This window comes from Eumetopias jubatus, unplaced genomic scaffold (assembly GCF_037043125.1).
Source record: "Eumetopias jubatus isolate StellerSeaLion01/CBP00866 unplaced genomic scaffold, mEumJub1_p1.0 scaffold_4, whole genome shotgun sequence".
Classification (NCBI taxonomy): Eukaryota; Metazoa; Chordata; class Mammalia; order Carnivora; family Otariidae; genus Eumetopias; species Eumetopias jubatus.
The window spans coordinates 92,781,882-92,806,914 of record NW_028274810.1 but is presented as its reverse complement, the minus strand read 5'-3'; the positions used below and the strand labels follow the sequence as shown (position 1 = coordinate 92,806,914).

Here is a 25,033-nt window from a genome sequence, read left to right as displayed (position 1 = left end):
TGCTGAGCCTCACACTGGGCACTTGCAACAGTGAGCCAGGCAGTGGATGGATCACAGTGTTAGTCCTTGATGCCACCCTGGTTAGAATCTCCCCGAAACGCATGTTCAAATTAGAGCAGCAAAGGGGACAAATGTTTGTGGAATGTCAATGAGAAACCAGGTGCCTTCCATGTGTTAGCTTGTTTAACTTAAACTTTGCAAGTATCTCGAAAGGCAGGAATAATTTTTCTATTTTACAAATGAAGCAGCTGAGGCACAGAGAGGTTAAGTAATTTGCTTGAGGTCACACCGTCAAGATGTACTGATCTCTCACCTACTTCAAGTCCTTTCAACTTTAGGTCACGTGCTTAAAATCCTTTGCTCTCTCCTACTTGCTCTGAGGATAAATTCAAACTCCTCGTCTCACCTCACATGCTCCAGCATGATCTGACCCTGTCAATACCCCTGCCTTCTAGCTCCCTGTTCCAGTCATCCTGCGCTTCCTTTGCACCCCTGGGCCTTGGTACATGCTGCTCCTTTGCTTGGTTTATACTTCTTGCTCCTTCTTTACCCAGTTAACTCCCAGTCTTTAGCCTAAATGTCACTTTCTCCAGGAACCTTCCCCTCATTCTCCAGAAACACTCTGTTGTTTCCTGTACTGTGCCATCCATAAACCTTCCCTGTAATTATTGCTCAGTCATCTGTTTTCTCCCTTGGATCACATGTTCCACGGGAGCCAAGGCCATGGCGGGGCTGCTCACCACTGATTTCCTAGGGTCTGGCTCAATGTCTGGCATGTGCCGTGTACAATACTCTGTAAGTACTGCTCAATGGATGAATTAATAGGTGAATGGGTGGGTGAATGAATGGGCGAATGGATGGATGGTTGAGTGGCTAGGTGGATAGATGGATGCAGGCATCGATGAATGAATGGGTGGGCAGATGGTTGGACAAATGAATAGACAGTTGGATGGATAGATAGGCAATGGATGGATGGATGCACCAATGGATGGATATGTGGATGAGTGGGTGAATAGCTGAAGGAGTGGATAGGTGAGTGGGTGTACGGTGATGGATGGGTGGATGGATGGGTGGGTGGGTGGACTGGTAGACAGGGGGATGGGTACGTGGATGGATGGTTGACGGATGGGTGGGTGTGTGGATGATGGATGGATGGATGGAGGGATGCGTGCACAGATTGATGGATAGATGAAGAGTGGATGGGTGGATGGGTATGGGATGAAGTCATCTCACCTTCTTGAGCCTCAGTTTCCTCCTCTGCAAAATGGGGCTCCTCCCCCACCCCTCCAGCGGTATACATAGGCAAGAGCCTAGGCCAGGGTTTGGCCCACAGCAGCTGTCCCAGCTCAGTTGACACCTCCCCCACCCCCCCGCCCTTCTCTGTTCTGCCCCTGGTCCTCACGGTATTTGCCGGATGCCAGCCATCCTGTGATGGCGATGGTGATATGCAGCTGCCTGCCTTCTGTTAGAGGCAGAAATGTGAACTCTTCAATGGCCCCGACACGCTTCTTCATCTTGTACCCTAAAGACCCAGATACAAAAATGAGGGTGGAGATGACTGGGGACCCCAGGAACGTTAGTCAGGTGGCTCTCTGTGCTTGCACGCTCACACTGAGTGCCCTCTCCCTGGACAAATGTCTCATTTTTTAAGTCATTAAAGGGTAGTTGCCATTATTGTCCCCGATTACAGCCAAGGCTAACAGGCTTCCAAAGGCCGGCCGGCTCCCAGCGGCAGAGCTGGGGCTGGAACTCACTGCTCCATCCTGACCCCATTGGTTCTAGATCTTTTCTTCCCACGAACATCACGGGTGTAACACACTCCTCTCAAAAAAGTGGATCAAACTGACCATGATTCTCCATGTGGGGAGGGATGGACCCCCCTCCCCCCGGGGAGTGGAACAGGGATCTCTGTGTGACTAGGGGGCTGCTGACACATATGATTTAGAACCCCCTCCCCCGGTGATACTGGTAAATGCAGGAAGCCTGTTGCGAGTTCCCGCAGGGCTGGGACCCAGCGTGAGAAGAGCCATGTCCTCCTCTGTCCCCTGGGGAGCCATCCCGGGTGAGAATCCAGGTCTGTCCTGTAAGAGCCAGGCCTCCCTGGCTGAACATCCCCCAGGGGCCACCACTCCTTTGGAACCTTACCTGTCAGGCCAGCTCCAGCCGCCCCGAACAGCGAGGTCATGACGGCGATGCCGGCCACTGAGCCCAGAGCCGCTGCCCCAGCACTGCCAATGATCGTGGCAGCCCCAGCGGCCACGAGAGGGGCAGCTAGACCCCCAGTCACGCCTGCAAGGAAAACAGCCCATAGTAGGTAAAGGCAGGAAGATGCGGCCTACCCAGTTCTTCCTCCACTGGCCACCCACTGCCTTCCATGGATGCTTCTAAGAAGGCAAATGAATGCTCTTCCTGCTGACCGAGCACCTGGTGCGCGCCGGGGGCCACCTCCCAGCTGACCCCCTTACACTGTCCTCTCGAGCTTCGAACCTGGCATCGTCCCTTGCTCCGCACCACCCCGGCCCCAGGTGGCCCCCGCCCAGCCTGGGCTGGCCTTACCGATCACGGTCCCGCCCCCGACAGTTGCCAGGCCTATCAGGAGATAGCGTTTCCATTTCCTTCGGTTTTCTTTCTTCTTCCGGGACGCCTCAGCCGTTCTGGGGGAAAGAGGTTGGTTTTTAGGGCTGGCTGTGCCTGGCACCCCTTGAGACTACCCCGCCTCACCGAGCCCCCAGCTAGGATCCATGCTTGTACGCACGCTGCCATGCAGAGCGAGGTACCGAAGACACCCTGGGCCGGTCGATGGTTTTAAGAAGCCGAGAAGTTTCTAAAACCCAGCTGGGAAGTCCCAGTGTGTGGGATGTGCTACTTACCCAATGGATCCATCCTAACAGGGTTGCAATTTGAATAATAAAAAGACAAAAAAAAATAATAATAGCAAAAGCAGCACAAAAAATATCTTCGAACAGATGGACCCAGAACAAGTACAAATACAATCACAGACTCCATCGCCCCCGTCTGCCCTTCCCCTCCCTGCTCCCCACCATCTGATCCCATCTCCCGCTGAAAATGTCTGCTGTCAGAGACCTTGGCCTTGGGGCAATAGCTACAATCAGCCAGACTTGACCTTTAAAAGCTATAAAATCGAGCGGAAAGGAAGCATGTGGGGTGAACGGGGTCAGGTGAAGCTGAGGACAGCCACCGTTAGCGTGCATCAAGCCCGGCCCCCGTGTCAGGTGGGCGGCCCCCGTGCTGTGAGGCAATCAGGAGCAAGATGAGGGACCCAGGGCAGGTCGGTGCAGTCCTCATGAGCACGAACTCTGAGCTGAGGTTGGAGTTTGGACAACTCAATGTATAGTGTGACAGCATGATAATCAAGAGGGGAAATGGTTAATATTTACTGGGATCCTTCTCGCCAGCCGCCGTGCTTTGTACTTCACATGGTTTCTCTTACCCTGGAAGCAGTTTTATTATTGTGCCCGAATGACAAACCAGTGAAGGGACAACAGCATCCCCCTCCTGAGGGGCTGTGGGCATCGAGGAAGAGCACGCCTGTCACGCATTTAGCATGATGGCACACCGCAAGGGGTGACCGAAATGGGGGCTGCTGTTATCATGAGACTATGCGCGTTTCTCCAAGCCTCAGCTTCCTCTTCTGTAAAATGGGGTTAACAACAGCTATCACGTCAGGTTGCAGGTTGTAAAGATGGAACACATTCTTTCTTCATCTACCCAACCAACAACCCGTCACTGAGGGTGGGCTTTGTGCTGGTACTTCTGCACGCCGAGTATCTGTGAGCAGAACCACGCAGCCCTCGACCAAGACCCGTTTCCTTCCCATCTCGTTCCTCCTGAACCGCACGTTGTCTTGAGAAGTAGCTCATCCTCCAGTCATCGAAGAGAAGTGGGATTTGAGCTGGGCGTTCAGGAGCTGCTCCGCCGTTTGGTTCTCTGCCGGCTCACCTCAACGAATTCTTTTCCCACACCCCCTTCCCGGGTGTCGAGTACAGCCCTTCACAGCTACTTCACTAAGGGAAGCAGAAACCCAACATCAACATCCCCATGCACACCACAGGTGCTGCTTCTCCGTGGCTGAAATTCATGCCATTGGACGTGGGATGAGGCTGAACTGTGTACATTGAGCAAAGCAGAAGGCAGGATGGCAACAGAGCGTGGGTTCTGACGTCAGGATTTGGCCCTGTGAACTTGACCTCGACCTCTGCTGTGTGGTAGTGGAGTACCATCCACCAGGTTCGGCTATCCCTCCCTGTACTGGTCCTCCCTGCACAAACATTACACATCCCTGCCCTGTTGAACTGAGGGGCCCCATGACCCACTGTCGCCAATGGAAGGTCAGTGGAAGGGGTGTGTGCATGTCATTTCTGGAACAATCTTTAAGAGTCAGCGCAGGGGTCTCATGAGCCTCCTTCTGCTCTGCCACGAACCAGCAACATCCCAGATAGGGGTCACTCCGTCACCCTGGACCCAGGACTGACAGTGCAGTGTGGACTAAAGCCGCCAGTCTGCAATGGACACTTGCTATGAACAAGAAATGCACCTTTGTTGCTGTAAGCCATTGAGATTCGGAGGTCATTTGTTAACTGCAGCAAAAGCCAGTCTATCCTGTTGGTTGAGCTACTTGCTGTGACTAAGTACCAATTATTTGACCTGTCTGACTTGCCTCACCCTGCAAGTGGGGATAATAGTAGCATTTCATCCCTGGGGGCACTGGGAGGGCAAACAAGATAATCTACACACAGCCATCGGCATATTATAATCAGTCAGTACGTTTGCTGTTATTATTGTTCCTTTCATTATTACGATAACCGCCTCCTACATGCAGGCTGGAGATATAGTTTGGCCTTTGATCGCTAGCACCGCTCCGTGCAAACAGGAAGGTTGGCAATTAGTTGTTTTTGGCAGAGTTCAAGGTCTGAGGAAAGGACTCAGGCTGCTGAGGACGTGCAGCAGGAATGCGCATGCGCCAAGCACCTGTCTCTGAATCAGTGGCACCTCATTTCACAAACTCGGGCTGGGAGACAGTGCAGAAATTTGGGGCGGAGGTATCCGAGCCCAGTTCCACCACGATCTCGCTGGGTCACCCAATACTCCTGAGCTACAATTTTCTCACTTGGGGACTAGAAATGGGGGGATGAGGACACCACCACCGTAGTGGCAGATACTATAACCCTGATCGTCGGCCTCCCTCCCTCCCAGCCTCCGTGTCCCTGCCCTCTGCCCTGAGTGAGGATAATGTCACCTCTCCGGCATGACACTGAGGCCCTCAGTGACCTGGCCCCTGCCTCCTTTCCAGCCTCGTTGCTCATTATTTCCTCACTCCTATCTGCCCTCCAGAAACACTGCTCTGCCCCTGGGCACTGCCTGGGCCTCAGTCCCTGCGCTTCTGCTGGACCTCGGCTGTCAAGGACCCTCTCACCTTCCTCTGGCTGGCTATACATTAGTCATCATTCAAGAGTGACCTCCTCCAGGAAGCCTGCCTGAGCCCCAGGGTTGCCTAAATGCCTGGACTCTGGGGCCCCTAACCCTCTATACTCAGCATGGACTTCTTCTAGACCACAGGGTTTCAAAGGGTAGGGCTTTGTATCAACTGCATCACAAGCCCCCAGGGTAGCTGTTAAAATCACAGCTTCCTGGGCCAGAAGGTCTGGGCATGCAGGTGGTCAGGCAGCTGTACCCACAGCAAGCCCTCCAGGGACCTGCTGTATCTTAAGTTGGACAATTGCCCGGACAGGACCTTTCTTGCTCTCTACCCTCAGCAGCTTGTCCTGGGCTTGGGACCTGGAGGGCGCTCAGAAAACGTTTCTTGAACAGAACCTAATCATTCCAACAAGGACTGGATGGGAACATGTTGCTACAGTATCTACTTCCCCACGCACTGCCTACATCTATAAAGCTGGCGAGGCATTTTGGCTAAACAAAATATTTAGCCAGAGAACAGGCCAATCACCATCAAGAATAAAACTTCTGAGCTACTAGGATCCATCTGAAATGTTGTAAAATTATATAAATTTCTGCTTCTAGATTCTTCCTGCAGCGACATCTGCGCAACCGTGATACTAGATAATCTTCCCTTTTAGGGGAGTTTATGCGGAGTGGGGGCGGGGAGCTCATACCCTAAAGGGAATAAAATACCTAAACAGTAAATATGGTTCTTGAAGCTGTTTTACTTAAATGTATGAATCCTAGTGTATCAAATCCATTTAACAAAGATTAGATGGATGATATACTCTAATCTCTAGCATTATTATTTAAATGTTTATAAAAATTTACTGAATCAAAGAGAATACAGTCTTTTCCCCCAAGTTATTTAGCTAAGGACCTCTCTCTCAATATTAACCCAAACCGATTTCCTTACTTATTTAAGTACTCGAACGTTCTTAATAACTGTTTTGTACATGAAACGAAGGGCTTTGCCAATCCTCATTAATTAACACAGCATTTTACTCCTGCAGTTAATTCCATTGTCTGACTGAATTTCAACGTCTAAAGCACCACAGGAGATGTTGGCTGGGAGTTATGTCTACAATGCTTCCTATATTTGGATATGGGAATTCAGGGCATGACGCTAAATCCAAATGGAGCCCCGTTCCCATTATTGACCACCCACAGGTCAGATACCATGGCAATCTCTGCCATGCTCATGCTCTGGGATGCCAGAAATGACCTGGAGTTGGCGTTCCAGGTCAGCCTTCCAAGGACAAAGGTTGAAGCCACGTACACATGGTGAAGAGCAAGACACCCATGTTGCCCATCTCATGGATCCACAAATAAAGGTCACCCCCTGCCACTCATCTCCCACCATGAGAGGGTGTTTCTTAGCCTTATCACCATTATCGACACCTTGTTTTTCTTTTTTTAAAATCACCTTCTCCAGTTGATAGAGGGAGAGCTTATTTCTGGGAGGTCTAGAGACAGATTCCTAAGTAAAAGCGCAGAAAGCCCCATTGAGAATGATCTTTACTGGGGTGCCTGGGTGGCTCAGTCGGTGAAGCATCTGACTCTTGATTTCGGCTAAGGTCATGATCTCAGGGTCATGAGTTCAAGCTCCGCATTGGGCTCCACGCTGGGCATGGAGCCTAATTAAAAAAAAAAAAAAAGTATCTTTACTGCTTTCTTTAGAATTAAGGAGAGAACCTGGGGGTGTCAACCATGCCGTGAGGGATGCACTGAGTACCGTTCAGATGGATACGGTGGTTGAATCTGATGGTGCCACTGGCCAGTGGTGTGACCTTAGCCGAGGTACGTCACCCCTCTGACCTTCTGTTACTTCCTCTGCAGAACCATCAGGGGACTGTCTGTGCATCAGATGAGATGGCATCTTGTCCTGCATCTACTGAGCGCTCAGGGACAGCTACGTGTTGACCATGTCATTCTGATGTGGTCAGTGTCAAGCCAGCAGGACATGCACTAACATTTATGGGCACCTACTATATGCTAGGCGCTGGTCCAAGCTTCTGATGTGCATCCATTCATTTAATCCTCCTAACAGCCCTGCGATGGAGATACAACCATCACCCCTCTGCTGGAGGTGAAGGAGCTGAGGCACAGGGAAGTGAGGTCACCGAACACGTGGGGGAAGCTCGGATGGCCTCTGGGCTCCGGTGCGGGGGGGGGGGGGGGCACCCAAGGACAGAAATGTACATCATCCTCCGAACCCGAGCTGCAAAGGATCGCCTCAGGGTGTCGAGTGATAAGCTCACCTTGCAGAAACACAAACCATGGAGCTAAAAGGAAGCTTTTAGCTCAAACAGAATTTGATCCTCTCCTTGTCTAGGTGAAAAAAACTGGTGCCGTTGCCCAGAGAGGGAAAGCAACATGCCCAGGGCCACACAGACATTTAGTAGTAGAATCACACTGAGAACTAGGTCTCCTGGCCCAATAGTCTCTAGGCCTCCCTTGGGTATCAGACCCTTCCAGAGACCACAGGAAGAACCTGAAAGGTCTCCAGTGTCCCTAAAGCAGAATTTAAAACTTTACACATGTGGAGTATTTTTCTGGGGAAAGGGCTCATATGTAGGATATTAACGATGATGATTGTCCTACAGCAAATAATGATATTTTTCAACCAGTTACTCCGTGCAAGTCCTGCTTGAAGCACTTCACATGTATGAACTCATTTGAGCCCTCCCAAGGACCCTATAAGGAGGGTGCTATTATTGTCCCATTTTGCAGATGAGGAAAACAGAAGCCCAGAGAGGTTAAATAACTTCCCCAGTATCACACGCTGAGCTGGGCTTTCCTAGAACTTCTGTTTCGCATCATCTCTGATCTGGCATTATAAGTACAGGCAGAACAAATCCTCTCGATAACATGTTTTTTTTTCTGATAATAACATTTCCAAACAAATAGCTAAGATTTTCCAAGCATACATATATGCGTGTGTGTGTGTCTGTGTGCAACAAGACAAGACTCTGGGCCCCGCTCGTGATTATGGTCATGGGCCTGGATCCAGGTGTTTCTTTACTGACACCGCTCTGGGTATTAACACAAGCCTGTTTTCAGGTTATTTCAACAGATCAAGTTGCTTCCTTTCTCCAGGAAACAGCCCCTTCCTTTGCCCTACTAACCCCAGGCAGGAGGGCAGCTCCAGCTCTGAAGCTGGCTTCAAAGCTACATGGAACTGGCGCAAACTGGCTGCTCCAAGAGAGCCATCGTGCTGGACAAAGAGGGTGCTGGGAGACGTGCCTGGTGCAAAGAGCCTGCAACTAGGCTGTGACCAGGATTGATTGCTCTGGTATCAGATCCCGTGGAAGGTGTTCCGCCAAGAGCTGAGCTCTGGCCAAGCGACCAGGATAATTTCCCTCTATACACGCCCGACCATGCATAGATAGCAAAGCCGCTCTGCAGCTGGAAGGTACCGGGGCCTGTGGGGGAAGGGAAGGACTCCTATCTATTGTGCCCCTGCTACGGGCCAGCCCTGGGCCGAGCCCTCGACATGACCACGTTCGGTTTTCACAGTGACCCTGGGAAGACACTATCCTTATTCCCATTTTACAGATAAGAATATTGTGGTTTAGGGAAGGGGGGGGCTGTCCAAGGTCAACAAGTAGATGGGTGTCAGAGATAGGATTTTGATCCAGGCCACTCTGGCCCATGGACAAGGTATCCCAAGGGCTTGAGGTGGCAGAGTGGGGTGCCAGGGTCACGGACTATTGAAGTCACAGACTCATGCCCCCAGCCATAATCCATTCAGTCCCCACTTTGTACAACTGAGGACTGGGGGCCAGAGAGGGGAAGTGACTTGCTAAGGCCACACAGCGAGTCAGGGCTGCATTGGGACTCTCGGTGGCGTGCTCCTTCCATCCCCCTGCACCAGCTCTTAATGGCGGGGAGGGAAGAGGGGAGCATCTGTTATCTGAACAGGGCACTCAAGTGGGAATTCTCAATTCCTGGCAGGCAGGGCTGGGGTCACGGGGCTCCCTTACTCAGATTCCTCCTCTTTGGTTTCCTTCAGGCTCTCAAGGAACGTCTCTTCAAGGAGATCCAGCTCCTCCAAGGGCACTCGGAAGAGGGAGGTCACATGGCAAATGAGGACGCGGGCCCGTGCATCATAGCGCCCTCCAAAGAGAAACAAGGGCAGAGAATCAGTTTAGCTTTTAAGCACAGAGACCTTAACAGCAGTGTAACAGACACAGCCCCAAGCCTGGACACGCCCTACATGCACAACCCCACAGGAGGTGTCAGCCAAACCACAGGCCAGCCTCCCGGATGGGATATGGTGCAACGCTGAAAACCACCGACCAGAGGCAAGGTGGTATTTTTCACCAAATCACGGGCAAAGATCAATTTTTTTAATCCCAAAGGTTAAGGAGGGTGATGAAAACAGGTGGGTGCTCGAGGACCTCGCTGGTGGGAGTGTGCATTGATATAAACCGTCCGGAGGGACATTTGACAATACGGATCAAAACCTGAGAACAGGGGCGCCTGGGAGGCTCAGTCGGTGAAGGGTCTGCCTTCAGCTCGGGTCATGATCCCAGGGTCCTGCGATCGAGCCCCACATCGGGCTCCTGGCTCAGCGGGGAACCTGTTTCTCCCTCTTCCTCTGTCTCTCTCCCTGCTCGTGCTCTCTCTCTCTCTCTCTCTCTCTGTATCTCTGAGAGATACAGAGTAAATAAAATTTACTCAAAGGAGTCTCAAAGGAGTAAATAAAATTTTTAAAAACAAACAGAAAACAAAAAAACCCTGAGAACAGCGTGTACTCCCAAATCATAGAGACACAAAGTAGAACAGCGACCAAGGGCTGGGGGAGGGGGAAAGAGGGCGTTAGCATTTAGGGGGACAGAGTTTCAGTTTCGCAGGTTGAAAAGAGCTCTGCAGGGGCACCTGGGGGGCTCAGTCGGTGAAGTGGGGGGCCCACTGGGGGGCTCCCAGTCGGTGGAGTGGCCGACTCTTGGTTTTGGCTCAGGTCATGATCTCAGTGTTGTGGGATTGAGCCCCATGTCGGGCTCCACACTCAGCAAGGAGTCAGCTTGAGGACTTTTCTCTCTCTCTCTCTCTCTCCCCTCTGTCCCTCCCCCTGCTCATGCTCTCTCTCTTTCTCTAAAATAAATAAATAAATCTTTAAAAAAAAAAAAAAAGAAAAGAGCTCTGGAGATGGACGGTGGTGGTGGCAGACACAGTGAATGTGCTTAATGCTACTGAACTGTACCCTTAAAAATGCCTAAAATACTACATTTTATGTTATGTGTATTTTACCCAAAAAAAAAAAAAAAAAGAGGAGGGAAAGATGTGCACCCCTGCTGGCCCAGGAATTCTATTTCTGAAACGCTAATCTTAAGAAAACAATCCTGAATGCAGCAAATAGTAAGTAAAGACCCTACCACTGCCTTTATAACGTGGAAGTGATAGCAATCTGGAGATTTCTAACATCAGGGGATCCGCTATGTAAACAACAGCACATCCACCGCGTGGAGAATAAGCAATAAAAAAAAGATTCTGAAGAAAAGTTTGCAAATCTGAAAAAGATGCTTATATGATGAAACAAAATTTTTCTTTTCTTTTTTTTATTTTTTAAAGGTTTTATTTCGTTATTTGACACACAGAGAGAGAGAGTGTGAGAGGGAACACAAGCAGAAGGAGTGGGAGAGGGAGAAGCGGGCTGCGGGGCTCGATCCCAGGACCCTGGGATCATGACCTGAGCCGAAGGCAGACGCTTAACGACTGAGCCACCGAGGCACCCGAAACAAAATTTTTAAAATGGATAGATTTACTTGAGAATAGGGTCCCAGCTAAGGAAAAAAAAAAGCCCATTGCTGAGGAAAAAGGGAGAGAAAGAAGTCAAATAGGACTTTTTTTTTTTTTTTTGGTCTTTTCAAAATTATCCCTAATGAACTTGGGTTAATTTTATAATTGGAAAAATTAATCAATCAAAATTTCACCAAAGGTGGTCTGTCCAAGCCCAGAAGCTCGTACGAATGCGTTACTATCTGGGTAGTGAGGCACGGGGGAACGTGAGGGTGCCCTACCTCCGAACATGACATCACTCAGCCGCCCAAGCTGGAGATGGGGGATTCGCCCATCCTCCTTCACCCCGCACACCCAAAGTCCCTGAGACTGTTAGTTTATCTAAAAAAATCTCCACTGGGGCGGGGGGGGAGGGGAATCACTGCATCCCTGTCCCGGCTTCCCACCCCCCACTGGGAGGGCGTCCTCTCTGACTGGGACCAGTCTGGGGGTCTCTGTTCTCTGTAGAGAACCTGCGTGTTCCGCCACCTGGTGGGCATAGCGGGGCAGCGAGGCCCCTTGGGGTGCAGCACGTCAGCACCTCAAGCCCCCAAACCTCCACCACCGTCTCCAGTCATCCACGGACACTGGGGCTCCTCTCTGCCTCACTCAACTGGCTCCAAACTCTGGTAGGGACGGGACGGGTGTTATTTGGACCCCAAAGATTCTGGTTCTGAAGTGTGGGACGGGCCCGGGGAGTCTGTCCCCGCAGGTGCACAGCCAGGTTTGAGAACTGCTGGTCTGGGGGCCGGGAGTAGGAGGAACAGAGCTGCTGTCACTCTGGACCCTGCTCTCGGGTTTTCCTCCCTCGGACTCCCACTCACCCTCCTCGGCTCCTCCCCAGCCCAGAAACGTCTCCAGGCCTGGGCTCCTGGCACTCTGCTTTCTTCTTTCTTTGGCGACAATGTAGAAATGTCACGATTAGAACCACATCTAAACCCTATCATGACCTTCAGGGGCCCTGTTCAAAGTCCCCGACCTCGACTTCTAGAATGTTCCTGCTTCAAGGGCCTTTGCACCTGCTGTTTCCACCACCTGAAAGGCTCATTCCTCAGATCTTCATGGGGGGCTTCTCCTCCTCATTCAGGTCTCCGTTCAAAGCCTCCTGCCCAGAGAGGCCCTCCTGACCATTGGCCTATTGCTCTTTGTCCCTTTTCCCTGACTTTTGTTCCTCACAGAGCTCACCAGCACTGACATATTCATTTACTTTTGTTGGTCTCTCCTCCTGAAATACAGACTTTATAAGGGCAATCTTATAAGCGTAGTCATTGCTCTATCTTTAGTTCTCAGAATGGTGCTTGCCACAAAGAACAAATGTTCAATGAATAACTTGACGGACTTGGGGAGGGATCCTGTTTGTGTGTCTAACCCTGGGCAAACAGCTCACCCTTGCTCGGGTGGAAAGCAGAAATGGTGAGAGTCACCTCACAAAGGTTTGAGGAGAGGACCCCCAGTCCACGAGAGGCCCCTAATGAACGTTGGGCGCCCTCGATGTGGGCAATTGTATTATACTAAAATAGTAGTGGCTAGCCTTCACCATGCACGGCCCTCCAAAGTCCTTAAGTTTGAAGTTTCAGCTTCTGCAGGATAAACCAGTTCCTTCCTAGCACAGAGCACTCAGTGAGCTGCAAATTGGCAGTGTTTGCCCCCCTGTCCTTGACCGCAACTGTCTACGTGCTGGGGAGTAGACACGTCTTGTCTCGGGATTACTAGGTCAGTTAAAGCTTCACAAAGGAGCTCCCCGCTCTCACAGACTATTGCATCCAGGTGATAACTGAGCTGTGGAAAGCCAGCCAGCCTTGGCCATGGTGATTAATTGGTGGCAATTATAATTAGCTGTGAATTCACACTCTGCTGGTTAAGGCTGCCGTGATTCAGCTTCTGGAATATAGGATGCCAGGTACATAGGTGATCAGCTCCCGATGTATACTCAGGCACGGGGTTCTGGAATGTGTAAGGGTCACTGGTGGCCAGGCTGCTGGACGTGGAGCTGAGGTCCTATATGAGGCAGATGGTAGGTGGTGGGGGAGCGGCACGAGTCCAAGGCGACCCCGACACTGGGGTTTTCTGGTCCTGGCTCTACTGCCAACTTGCCAGGTTGACCAACTCACTCCTCAAGGGCCTGACTATCCTGTTGTGGAGCTTGGGTCAAGAGCCTGGGCATCGTTCCTGGTTTTTCTGGTTGCCCTACTCAAACATCCAATCCACCAGCCAATGCTGTCAGCTGCACCTTCAAAATGTATCCTGAGTCAGACCCCAGCACTCCACTACCATTGCCTGCCACGGCCACTGTGACTGCCTTCCCTCTTCAACTACCGGCCATCACCCTGGTTCTCAGCTTTCACGCATGCCAGCACTCTATGTGTCGCCCAGAGCCAGAGGGGCAAAGTCATATGGATGATTGTGCTCTCTGTCCAACTAAAAACCCTCCCAATGCACTCAGAATAAAATCCACATTTCTTCCCATGGTCCACAAGGCTGAACATTACCTGGCCCCTTCCCACCACCTTCTTCTACATCACTTTCCCCTGATCCCTGTTTCACGCACCAGTACCTGGCCCACCAAGAAGCCAAACTCTTTCCCACCCCAGGGCCTTTGCACTTGCGGTTCTAACTAAAAGGCTCCTCCCCCAGAGCTCTGCCCGGCTGGTCCCTTCTCATCAGTCAGGTCGCAAATTTTATGTCCTTACAGAAGGCATCAGCCTCTAAAGTACAGCAGCCCACCGCTGGTCACACCGTCCCGTTCGTGGCTCCTACCACTGTTGTGTCTGTGGATAGCTTGACTGTCTGGCTCTCCCCACCAGACTGTCAGACCCACGACGGCAGAAACTTTTGCTTTGTTCCTTGTTGTCTCCCAGTGCCCAGGATGACGCCCAGCAATTAGTAAGATGTGTTGGCTCAATAACTAACTGATGCTCTCCCTTGTCTGCCAGGGTTCTCTGACCGGCCCACGCATTTCTCCTCCCACCACCAGCTGAGACTTATTCTCTCTTTCCAGTACCCTCTGAGCCCTGCATCCCCAGGGGACAAGGGAGACAGCGGGTTTGCTGGGTAAGGCCTCTCTCCTCCTCTGGGTAGGGTCATCTCTTACAGTGATGAGTTACTTTTAAATGTCAAAGTCTTGACAATGCCTCGAATACCCTCTCTTGGATCTGTTCATCACTCAGTTTCTTCCTCAAACGTCACCTCCTCTGAGAAGTCCTCCCTGACTCCACTTCACTGCTTTCTGCTCTCTTATCAGGAGGTATTTTCTTATCACCTTTTAAAACCTGATTTTTACATTGGCCGACTTGTTTATGATGTTTCCCCCTCTGGAACAGAAGCTCCAAATTCACTGTACAGTCCTAGCATCCAGGCCTGTGCCCAAAACAAAGCAGATGTGTAATTACCTTTATAAGAGTAAAGAAATAGGAATGAATGAATGAACGGATCTCTGTTGGGAGAGGTCCAAAATAGGGGAGAATTATGCTGGATAAGATTTGTATCTCCTTCCAGCAGGAATACCCAATGATTAATACTCGTATTAATACTGGAAGCTTCATTTATGCACTGCTTCCTCGAAACCGGACGTGGTGCTGCCCTCCGCAAGCAGGCAGCTGCGGTCCTATCTCATTCAATCCAAAAAGGACACAGAGACGACTGGGTCACTTGCCCTGGGTCACCCATCTGGGTGGGTGGTGAAGCGGATGGTCCAACTGCAGAGGCTGTGCCCTTGGCCCCGCCCAGGACACGGCAACTGTGGCTGAGGCAGCAAAACACTGTCTTTTGGCTTCCACTCCTCCCGCCTGGCCTCCCCTTGAATTTGGGTCAGGTCTTGATCTTCCCCAGCCTGCCCAGCAGTGGGCAGTGGGCACACGAGGTCACCCCTGCTACTCCTAAGGACTGGTCAGATCCCAGTCCAGCGCCTGGGCCAGCATTTCTGGAAACCCACCCGAAGGACCAAGGCCAGAGAAGCTGGTCTCCCAAGGTCCCTTCCAGCTCAGAGATCTAAGGGTCAGCCTCTGGGTGCCTGTTCCCTATCCCACTCCCTGGGAGGAAACTTCAAAAGTCCAACGTGACTTGGACTTGAAACAGCTCCAAAGCAGCCTCTGCCCTATCTTTCCTCGACCTCAGGAGAGCAGAGTCTGCAAGTCACTGAGCACGTGAATCCAGATGATGCGATGTAGGGTTGAGACCCACAATGCGAGGTCACAGGGGAGCTCGTGAAAATTCTGATTCCCTAGCCCCACACTCAGGTCTGGCGTGGGGCTCGGGAATCTGTACTTTTCACAAGCTCCCTACGTGATTCTGAAGCAGGTGGTCCCCACTCTGAGAAGCACAACAGTGGGCAAGCAGGTTAGTGCTTCCTGGTCTGAGAAGGTCTGGGCACCCTCATGCCCGGAGGCGGGGGCGTGATTGAGATCCCCTGTGCTGTCTCTGCAGGAAGGAAAACCGTGGTCCAGGGCGCTCCTCCTAAATGCCAGGCATCACCGGAGGAGTTTGCCTGTGTGACTGGTTGCTCATCCTCCCAACGGTCTTAGGAGCTTGGTATGACAATGCTCGGCTTTGCTCAAGAGGGAAGAACAGGTGCAGAGAAACTTTCTAAGTCACTCAGCTGAGAGAGTGGTGGAGCTCGGATAACAAGCCAGGATTATCTGATGCCAACATCTCTGTCCAGTCCAGTATGGCTGTCTCTTAAAGGCAGATTGACTCTTGAGTGAGTTTGGGGGTTCCAGAACAAAACCATGTGGTCAGCAGTGAATCCTATTTTCTGTGTTCAGGGGTATGTGGTGTGCACACACAATTCCAGGCACAGCCCTAGCCTATGGTCCACAAGACAGGTCACCCTGTTCTTTAAGAAAATCTTGGTGGGGGTGGTGGTGATGGGGGAGGAGCCTAGGGATCTCAGCTCTGCTACCAGGGGGCAGGAGGGCACCAGCCCCACACAACTACTGGGCAGCCCGGGAGCCCACCCCAGACATACAACCACACACCGCAGAAGCCCTTGGCGCCCAAGCGGTCCCTCTGGCTTAGGAAGCAAGGGGGTGTGTCCAAAGTCACCCAGTATGTTCATGACAGAGTGGGGGCCAGAACCAACCCTTCTGGGCTCTTCCGTCCACCAGCATCGCCCAATAGAGAAGCTATTGCACCCGGTCCTTCACTGTCCAGGGCTGTCCTATGCATCGAAGGATGCGCAGCACCCCTGGAGCTTGGCACTAAACGCCCATTGCACCTCAGGTGTTGTGATAACAACCTCACTCTCCCCACGTTTTCAAATGCACCCCCCTGGGAGGGGGTGGTATAATCTTCATTGCAAGGCACTGAACCAGCCTCTGTTCTCAGTAGGGCCCCATCTCCAAGTAGAGTCACATGGCGGGCCCAGGGTTGACCCTGTACTTCCTGCAGAGCAGCAGGATCCCGGACCTTTGGGAAGAGTTCATGGTTACTCCCTTCCCTTTGGGGGCCGCCTCCCAGGCCAAAGAAAGGGAGCCCAGGGGCAGAAGCTTCACCTTTGTTGTCACACAGATTGGGTTTTGAATTCTCAGCTACCTAGCCGAATAGCTTCAGGCAAGTTTCTTGACCTCTCTGAATCTCAGTTTCTTTGTCTGTAAAATGGAGACAAGAATATTTTCTTAATCTGGCTTTTGTTGAGATGAAAGAGGAGGACGCCCACGAGCGCCTGGCCAGCACCTGGGATGCCCTACCTGTTCAGGAAAGGGGGGCTGATACTGCTCTTTTCATAGTAGATTCTTTTTTTTTTTTTAAGATTTTATTTATTTGAGAGAGATAGTGAGAGAGAGAGAGAGAGAGAGAGCACATGAGAGGGGGGAGGGCAGAGGGAGAAGCAGACTCCCCGCCGAGCAGGGAGCCCGATGCAGGACTCGATCCCGGGACTCCAGGATCATGACCTGAGCCGAAGGCAGTCGATTAACCAGCTGAGCCACCCAGGCGCCCTCATAGTAGATTCTGACACCTCCTTGATCCTTAGGCTAAGACCCTAAGAAGCCCGGGCTGCTGGTACCACCCTGCTGGTGTCAGGAAGACCAGGGACTCTTTTTTACTTCTCCCCCTAGGGTCCGAGGACTGTGGGGTTTAAATGAACGAGTATAAAGCACTTGGCTCAGGGCCAGCACATAGTGGGCCCTCAAGGGGCATCGGCTGTGATGAGAATTACTCCCGGGGCTTCACACAGGATCTGGTGCACACAGTGGGTGCTTAGTTCTGGCTGACTGATGAACCAGTCAGTTTTGATACTGATAACAGGTTGCATGAGTCTCAGGGATGCTGACAGAAAACCCAGTCCGTGCAATTTCACCATGTCAAAACACCAATATCTCAAGCTTTTCTGATTCATCAGAGAGGCAGGGTTTGCAATTCAGTAATAAAGACCTGGTCACAAAGTAGAGTCCAGTTTGCGGGAAGACGGCTGTCCCATGTGGCATGCACCTCCTTCAGTTCCGTGGCTTGGAGTTGATGTTATCTTTGGATTCAGAGTCCAGAGGGCAAACCCTCTGATTCGGGGGAAGTTGCCTGGACACCAGTGCAGAGCTCACAGTAACATTCACTTTGCCTTACATGGAATTTTGAAACTTACTTTGAAAGGGAACCCTGGGCTACTTAACCTCCTGAGTCAGACCTCCTCCCCTGTGCATGGGGGTAATATTGCCTTCCTTCGCAGTTGACCTGAGGATTATACACCATGCAGCAATTCATAATCTATGTGCAGGACCTAGGAGGCAACTAGAATAACTTACAAAGATTGTCAACTACAAATAACCCGACCCCACGTGACATGGACGAATGCTGGGTCCTAGAGTGGTGGTTCTCGGCTAAGGACATCTTTGCTCCCCAGACAACACTTGGCAACTATGGAGACATTTGGTTGTCATAGCTCAGGAAGTGGTACCGGCAGCTGGTGAGTACAGGTCGGGATACCCCTAAACGTCCTACAGCGCACAGATGGCCCAACAACGAAGAATGACCCAGGCCCAAGAGTGCCCAAGAGTGCCGAGCTTGAGGAAACTGGTTTAGAGTTATCAGCTTAGATTCAGTTTAACCTTCAGCGAGTAAAAGAATTACTTTTTCATTTGTGTGGGAAAAGAGCTCGGTGGTTGTTACTGGATGAAACCATGGTTATCACCCACAAAAGTCCACCCAGCTGCCAAGGGGGCACCTGTCTAGTGACTAAGATCCCAACAGTGTCGGTAAAGGCCAAATTTCCAGGAAGTTCTGGGAAACGCAGCCTTTCATACTGATTTCCTGGGCTGATTCCATGACTAATCACCCCACCTCATGCTCGGAGAGAAACCCAGTAGCACAGAAGGCCTTCTCCTAGCCTATCAATCTCTGTACAAGATGGTTTAACCCTCAGGTTCAGACAAACCAACCTGCTGGTATCTAAGCTCATTCTCTAAAGAAACGCCATCCATCCATCCATCTATCTTTCCATCCATTCGTCCGTTCTTCCACCCATCCATCCATCTAACCATCTGTCCGTCCACCCACCCTTCCTTCCTTCCATTTATCCATCCTTCCATCCATTCTTGCATCCATCCTTCCTTCCTTTCTATCCGTCCATCCTTCCATCTATCTATCCAATAATTATTAAATGCCCACCATGTGCCTATCAGTGTGGTAGACGTTGGGGTGCAATGAACAAGCCAGACCAGGGCCCTGCCCTCATGGAGTTTATGGGGGAAGCGCCTGAACAAATGGGCCAACTATGACACTGACCTTCTCTTTATAAGATCCCTAGCCATGCTCTTCAAACCAAAGACAGGTTTTTTGTTTGTTTTTTTTGTTTTTAAGGAGTATCTGTCTGTTGCCCCTCCTTTGGATTTGATGCTGCAGTTCAGAGAGGTTAAGTGACTTGATCAAGGTCACATAACGAGAGAGTCTCAGAGACAGGATGAGCATCCAGGTTTCCTGATTTGCAGGGCTTTGCCACTTTACCTCTAACCACCACCACACATGAGCAGCACTCGTGTGCTCTGTTCGGAGCACTCTGCATGGTGTATCTCATTTAATCCCCACCACTGCCCTCTAAGGTAAAGACTGCTGTTATCTCCATTTGATACGTGAGAAACCGAGGCACAGAACCATTCAGTAACTTGCCAAAGTGGAGCTTGACTTTTAACACCAGGCAGGCTGACTCCCCAAATGCCCTCACTTCTTGGTCCCTGGTTCTTCATGAATACGGATAAAGAGTTGGCCACGACAATTACTGGCAAGCCAGGCCCGCCCCTGGGTCTCATTTTCCCATCTGTGCCCTGAGAGGGTGGTCTAGATGGTTTGAGGATCCACCCACCCCTGACCTCTGCAAGCCTTCGGAGCCCTAGCACCTGCCCCTGTGGGGTCCCCGATCTGGGGAGGCTATCAGATGATAATGGTTTCCATGCTGCTCAGAATACCCCTGGGAGGGCACAAAGTACCAGGTGGTGACATGAGACAGGCCGTTTTAAATCCACTCCAACTGTTCTGCCCGAACCAGGCCAAGGTCCCCCATAGCAGAGAGGGCTAGGTTGTGTCCTAGTTGCTCAGGGGGGCTCAGGAGCATTTGTGGTTTGTGGGTGGGGGGCCGGGGGTAAGATGAACATGGCTCTCCAGGTAAGGAAAGGGAGAAACTGAGGCAGAGGGGGGCGCATTGGGACCCCTGCCCCTCCTACCCGGTGATAAGGCAATAGGACGAAGCGCTGGCCTCAGAGGCCAGGGACCAGGTTCTGACTCCCAGTCTGCTTCTAGCGCTGCGTGTCTCAGGGAAAGCCCCCTCCCCTCTCTGGCCCTTCACCTCTCCACCTGGAAAAATGAGAGGCTCATCCGAGATGCCCTTGGGACCATGCGTCTCGGGTCTATAGCCTCAACCGCCCTGCAGGGTGCTGAGTAGGCTCCATGCCTGTGTGGCCCTCAGCCTCGGGCCAGGCCCACCGTGAGTGCTCAGTAACACATGGCTTTGCTGTTACAGGATTATAAGGTGAGAGTGTCTGTGCTTTCTAGCTACTGGAGTCTCAGACCTCCATGCAAGTGCAACCCTTGACTCTACGAGTGTCCAGGAGCATCAGACATGATTATTCCTCCCTTACTTCTGTTAAAAAAAAAAAAAAAAGTGCTACGATTGGGCAATGTTCTCAGACCATCTCTGCCACTTCCTGGGGCAAGCCTCAACAGCAAACGGGAGTAATTACTTAACGCCATGCCTGCCTGAGCGCAGGGGCTCAACAAATCATCCTCGAGGTCCCACTCAGCTCTGAGATAGGCAGTGAAAATATTTTGTTTGGGTAGAGCAGGGCCAAAAATACACATTGGGTTTTGAGCCTGAGAGCCGCACTCCTCAGACTATCAAGGAAGCACCTGGGGCCTGGTCAATGAGCAGATTCTGATTCAGGAGGTGTGGGTGGGGCCTGGAAGTCTGGCTTTCTAACAAAGCTCCCGGATGTTGATGCTCCTGGTCCATGGACCATACTGTGAAGAGCAAGGACTTAAGGTTCTCTCTTTTTAAAAAATAAAAGAGACCATGCGTTAGTCTCATAATCAGAAGCCCCAAGGTACAGTGACCTGGACACCCTACCACCCTCGTGGATATTGACCATGCTGAACACAGCTTCATGAGCAGGCACGCATGGGAAGACAGTCCCTATGACCTCTTGTGTAGGGCTGGAGGAGGTCCCGGTGCCCTTCTCTCTTAGGTTCCCTGAACCACCCACTTTGCATGAAAGGGTCACTCAAGACAAATACCAGGGTTCCCCAGCTGGTCCTAACACCCTGGCGACTGGCATCAGGCAACCAGACTTCCAGGGCTGAGACATCACTCCTGGCTCCTCTCTTGCATTCCCTCTATCTGGTCTGTCAGGGATCCTGCCGTCTCTTCCATCAGAACGACTCCTGGGTCAGCCCTTCACCCCCAGTATCTCTGCTCCCTCGTTGAGGCCGCGTTTCCTCACACTGGGCTGATGGGGATGCCTCCTAGAGTCTGCCCAGGTGAAATGCATCCTGCTCTCTTCCCCAGCTCAGTTGCCCGAGGCGGCCAACAGGCCCAAAGCCTAGCCCGCTGGGCTGCTGCCCCAGGGACCTTCCCCTGTGAGCTCTTTTCTGCCTATGTTCGTGCACCTGCTCTTCCTGTTCTTCCTCCTCCCGCCCCTCCGCTCCCCGACGAGCCGGGGTTCCGAGGGGCTGGTGCAACTTTCCCTACGTAATTTTTCATAAAGGTATAACCTTTTTCCCATGCGATGGTTTGGAGGCTGTTGGGATTTCACTTACAATTCTGTGCCTCTCCTCCCTGCCATCAGAATAAACATCAGGGGTCTTTGCACCAAAACCTCTCGCCAGCACAGGGAATAGAAAAAGCCACACACACAATGACGGGGGGCCCGGGCGGAGAGGGGTGGGGAGAAACAGAGGCGGAGCGATGGGGGGCAGGGAGGTGCTCATGAGGGAGCCCTGTAGTGGTCTGATGTGGGGACACCCTGGGCTCTGCAGTGGGTTGCACTGGTGACCCCCCCCCCAAAACAATACAACCCAATGGAAGCTGGGAAGGTGACCTTATTTGGAAAGAGGGTCTTTGCAGATATAAGTAAAGAGCTCTGGATGAGGCCGCCCTGTACAAGGTCCTTACAGGACGTACAGAGAGGAGAGGAAAGGAAGAAGCAGGCCACGGGACGACGAAGGCAGAGACTAGAGAGACGCGGCTGCAGGCGGAGGAAGGCCCAGAGAGAGGCAAGAGGGATTCTCCCCTACAGCCTTGGGAGGCAGCGAGATCCTGCTGACACCTTGCTTTCCGAATCTGGGCCTCCCGAGCTGTGAGGGAATACATTTCTGCGGCTTCAAGCTTCCCCGAGTACGGTAATTTGTTACGGCGGCCCTAGGAGAGAAAGCAGGTGGACTCCCACACTGCCACTTACTGTGCAGCCTTGGGTAAATCGCTTAACCTCTCTGAGCCGACTTCCTCAGCCACAAAACGGGGCAATAAGATCTATCTCATTAATTCGTTCATCAGATATCTACTAGAGTATGTACTATGTTCCAGGTGCTGGGTTAGGGACTAGAAACACATGGTGAAGGAAACCAGGCGGGGCGCTGCCTGCCTGGAGCTACGGTGTGGAGGGGAAGCCCGCAAAGTATCCGGTAGCTGTTCAACCACAGCCATGGCCACATGGTGCTGGGATGAGCATCCCAGGCAGAAGCCAGAGGCTTTCCCAGGGAAGTGCTGCCTGAGTGCAGGGAGGAAAGCAAGAGGAGCAGGATGCTCTGTGGGCAGGGGAAGGGCACCTGCGAAGGCCATGGAAGCACGGGCACTCGGGGAGGGGGGCCGGCGTGGAGAGCGGGAAGGGGTGTGCTGAGAGATGAGGCGGGGCCGGGGCCAGCCCGCGCGGGCCCCCCTCCTGAGGGCAGGGGGAGTCACGTGGGGACGGAGCCAGGAGGCAGCGTGGTCCCATGTGCCTCTGCAAGGATCACCGAGTTGCCGTGCAGAGACCAGACTGCTGGCCAGAGTGGGGGGCAGGAAAAACAGCGAGGACACCCCTGCTGTCGTCCAGGAGTGGGTGATGGTGGCTCAGGCCAGGGCGGTGGGTGGAGCCGGGGAAAGAACCAGATTCAAGAGCTACTTAGCAGGTAAAACCACGGGACCTCGTGAGGAGAGACGAAATAATGGCTACAGAGCCCCAACGGTGTTTGGCACGAATGAGGGGCTCACTGGCTCCCTGACTACACAGGGTTCCCTTTCCTTCCCTGCACCAAAAAGACCACGGGGGATGGACCCACAGGTGGCAACACCCATCACTGGCTTTATTGGTCAAGTGTCAAGATGAGCACCCCAAATTTGCAGAATTTTAAAAAAAATTTCTAGAACTTAGAAAATCAACTTACCATCCTTGAGTGAGAAGCTCAGAAGGTCCTGGGGAAAAAAATAACAGGAATTAGCAATATGTTGATAGGAAATTAGCCTGCTCCTGGCTGAGCCACTTGTCAGCTGCGTGACCCCGGACAACTCACCTAACCCCTCTGTGGCTCAGTCTCCTCATTTATAACAAGGGGAGGATCATACTACCTACTTATGCTCATAAAGTTGCTTTGAGAATTAAATGAGTTAGTATTTGCAAGGTACATAATAAGCACCATGTAAGTATTACATTAAATCAATGGTAAATATTCAATAACAATAATTTACTATTAGCTATGATCATCATCCTGTGATATTATAATGAAATATTTTATTTATTTATTTATTTAAAAAAATTATTTATTTGAGAGAGAGAGAGAGACAGACAGCGTGAGTGAGTGAGGGTGGAGGAGCAGAGGGGGAGGGAGAAGGACAAGCAGACTCTGCACCGAGTGTGGAGCCCAACGTGAGGCCCGATCCCAGGACCCTGAGATCAGGACCTGAGCCAAAACCATGAGCCGGACACTCAACTGACTGAGCCACCCAGGTGCCCCAAAATATTTGATCTTTCAACTACACCACCCCACTAGAAGTGATTTTCAGACTGACTTTGTTCTCCTTTCCCCAGCAGCCGCCCCCTGGGTGGTGGGTGTACCTGAATGATCACCAATGGGTTGTCCTTCAAGATGGGGTCCTTCAATAAAATCGGAGCAAACACGTCCGCGCCTTCGCCTCCCAGGCCGTTGGCAAAAGCAGTCATGGTTGGCAGGACGGCTTCGGGTAACTCCAGCCACTTTACAAGGCCCGCCACAAACTCTGTGCAGAAGGAGCTGAAAGACAGACGTACCTTAGATCCCCAAGGCTTCCAGAACAGGTCTCACAAGGCTGCTGGGAAGTGTAGGTCAGACAAGGTCATGGGTGGGAACAGCCAGCATGTACGGAAACCATGGTGACTGTGGCCTATGGAAGAAGACAGCCAGCCAAACACCTAAGAGGCTGAGGAACCAGAGGCACAAGACACCACGTCGGGTGAGAAGCTCACGGCAGGGTGGACACAGGCACGGGACGCACAGACCCTCGGGCCGCGCGACATGCCGGGGGAGGGGGGTGGAAGCGTGGGCAAGGTGGCTCTGCTCAGCCAAGGCAGCCCTCTCTGCAGTGGGAGGAGGCCATCGCCAAAGGGACATCTGAGCAACGCAACACACTGCCAAGTGAACTGACCTCCCCGTGCCTCAGTTTCCCTATCTGCAAATGCATTTAAGGGACTAACCTCATCAGGCTGTTTGAAGATTCAACAAGACAGTACACATGAAGCCCCCAGAGCAGAGCCTGTAGGAGATGCCCAAGGAATGTCGGCTGGCCTCCCGACTTTTATTTCTAAGGTGACCAAGGGAGGCAAAGGAGAAGAGGTTTGAGTGGGGCTCTGACGTCCAGGGCCCAGGGGAGTCCTGGCCCCCTCGGTGACTGTCTTCATGCCCGCACTTCACCTCTTTTAGCTTGGTTTTCCTCGGCTATAAAACGCGGACGATAACAGGATATGCCTCAGAGATTGGATAGAAAGATTAAGTGACATTGTAATAGGGCCTGGCACCTGACAACCCCCCTACTGCTGCTACAGTTATTATCATTTGCCCCATGGCAATCCACCAGGGTAACCCCGGGCCGGTTACGTGGGTGTGTGTGGAGGCAGAGAATGACCTAGTGAGCTAAAACATTACTTACAGGTCACCGAAGCATGGCCTGGCCCCATGTCCAAGAAGAAAATCTTGGATGTAGAAAAGCATCTCATCATAAGAGAGGAGGGGTCAAGAGCACAGACTGGTTCCAGTCCCAGCACTGCCACTCCCTGTGTGATCTTGGACAAGTTACTCAACCTCTCTGTGCCTCAGTTTCTTCATCTATAAAATGGTGGCGATAATGACGAAACCCATTTCATAGGGT

The 25,033-nt window shown here is 51.9% G+C and overlaps 1 protein-coding gene across 8 annotated transcripts in view; it reads right to left on the bottom strand.

Annotated features, from left to right (window-relative positions):
- TMCO4 (transmembrane and coiled-coil domains 4) overlaps window positions 1-25,033 on the bottom strand; it is an 89,013-nt gene that overhangs the window by 45,833 nt on the left and 18,147 nt on the right. For all 8 annotated transcript variants that reach the window (XR_015768014.1, XM_028108480.2, XM_028108484.2 and 5 more), the window contains 6 exons: window positions 23,748-23,922; window positions 23,080-23,107; window positions 9,444-9,576; window positions 2,557-2,654; window positions 2,146-2,289; window positions 1,403-1,522 (listed from right to left, as the gene is read on the bottom strand). Coding sequence is in view for 7 of the 8 variants with exons in the window: in XM_028108480.2 (XP_027964281.1) it covers window positions 1,403-1,522; window positions 2,146-2,289; window positions 2,557-2,654; window positions 9,444-9,576; window positions 23,080-23,107; window positions 23,748-23,922 (698 nt within the window). In the remaining variant the exon portion in view is untranslated. The remainder of the gene's footprint in view (window positions 1-1,402; window positions 1,523-2,145; window positions 2,290-2,556; window positions 2,655-9,443; window positions 9,577-23,079; window positions 23,108-23,747; window positions 23,923-25,033) is intronic.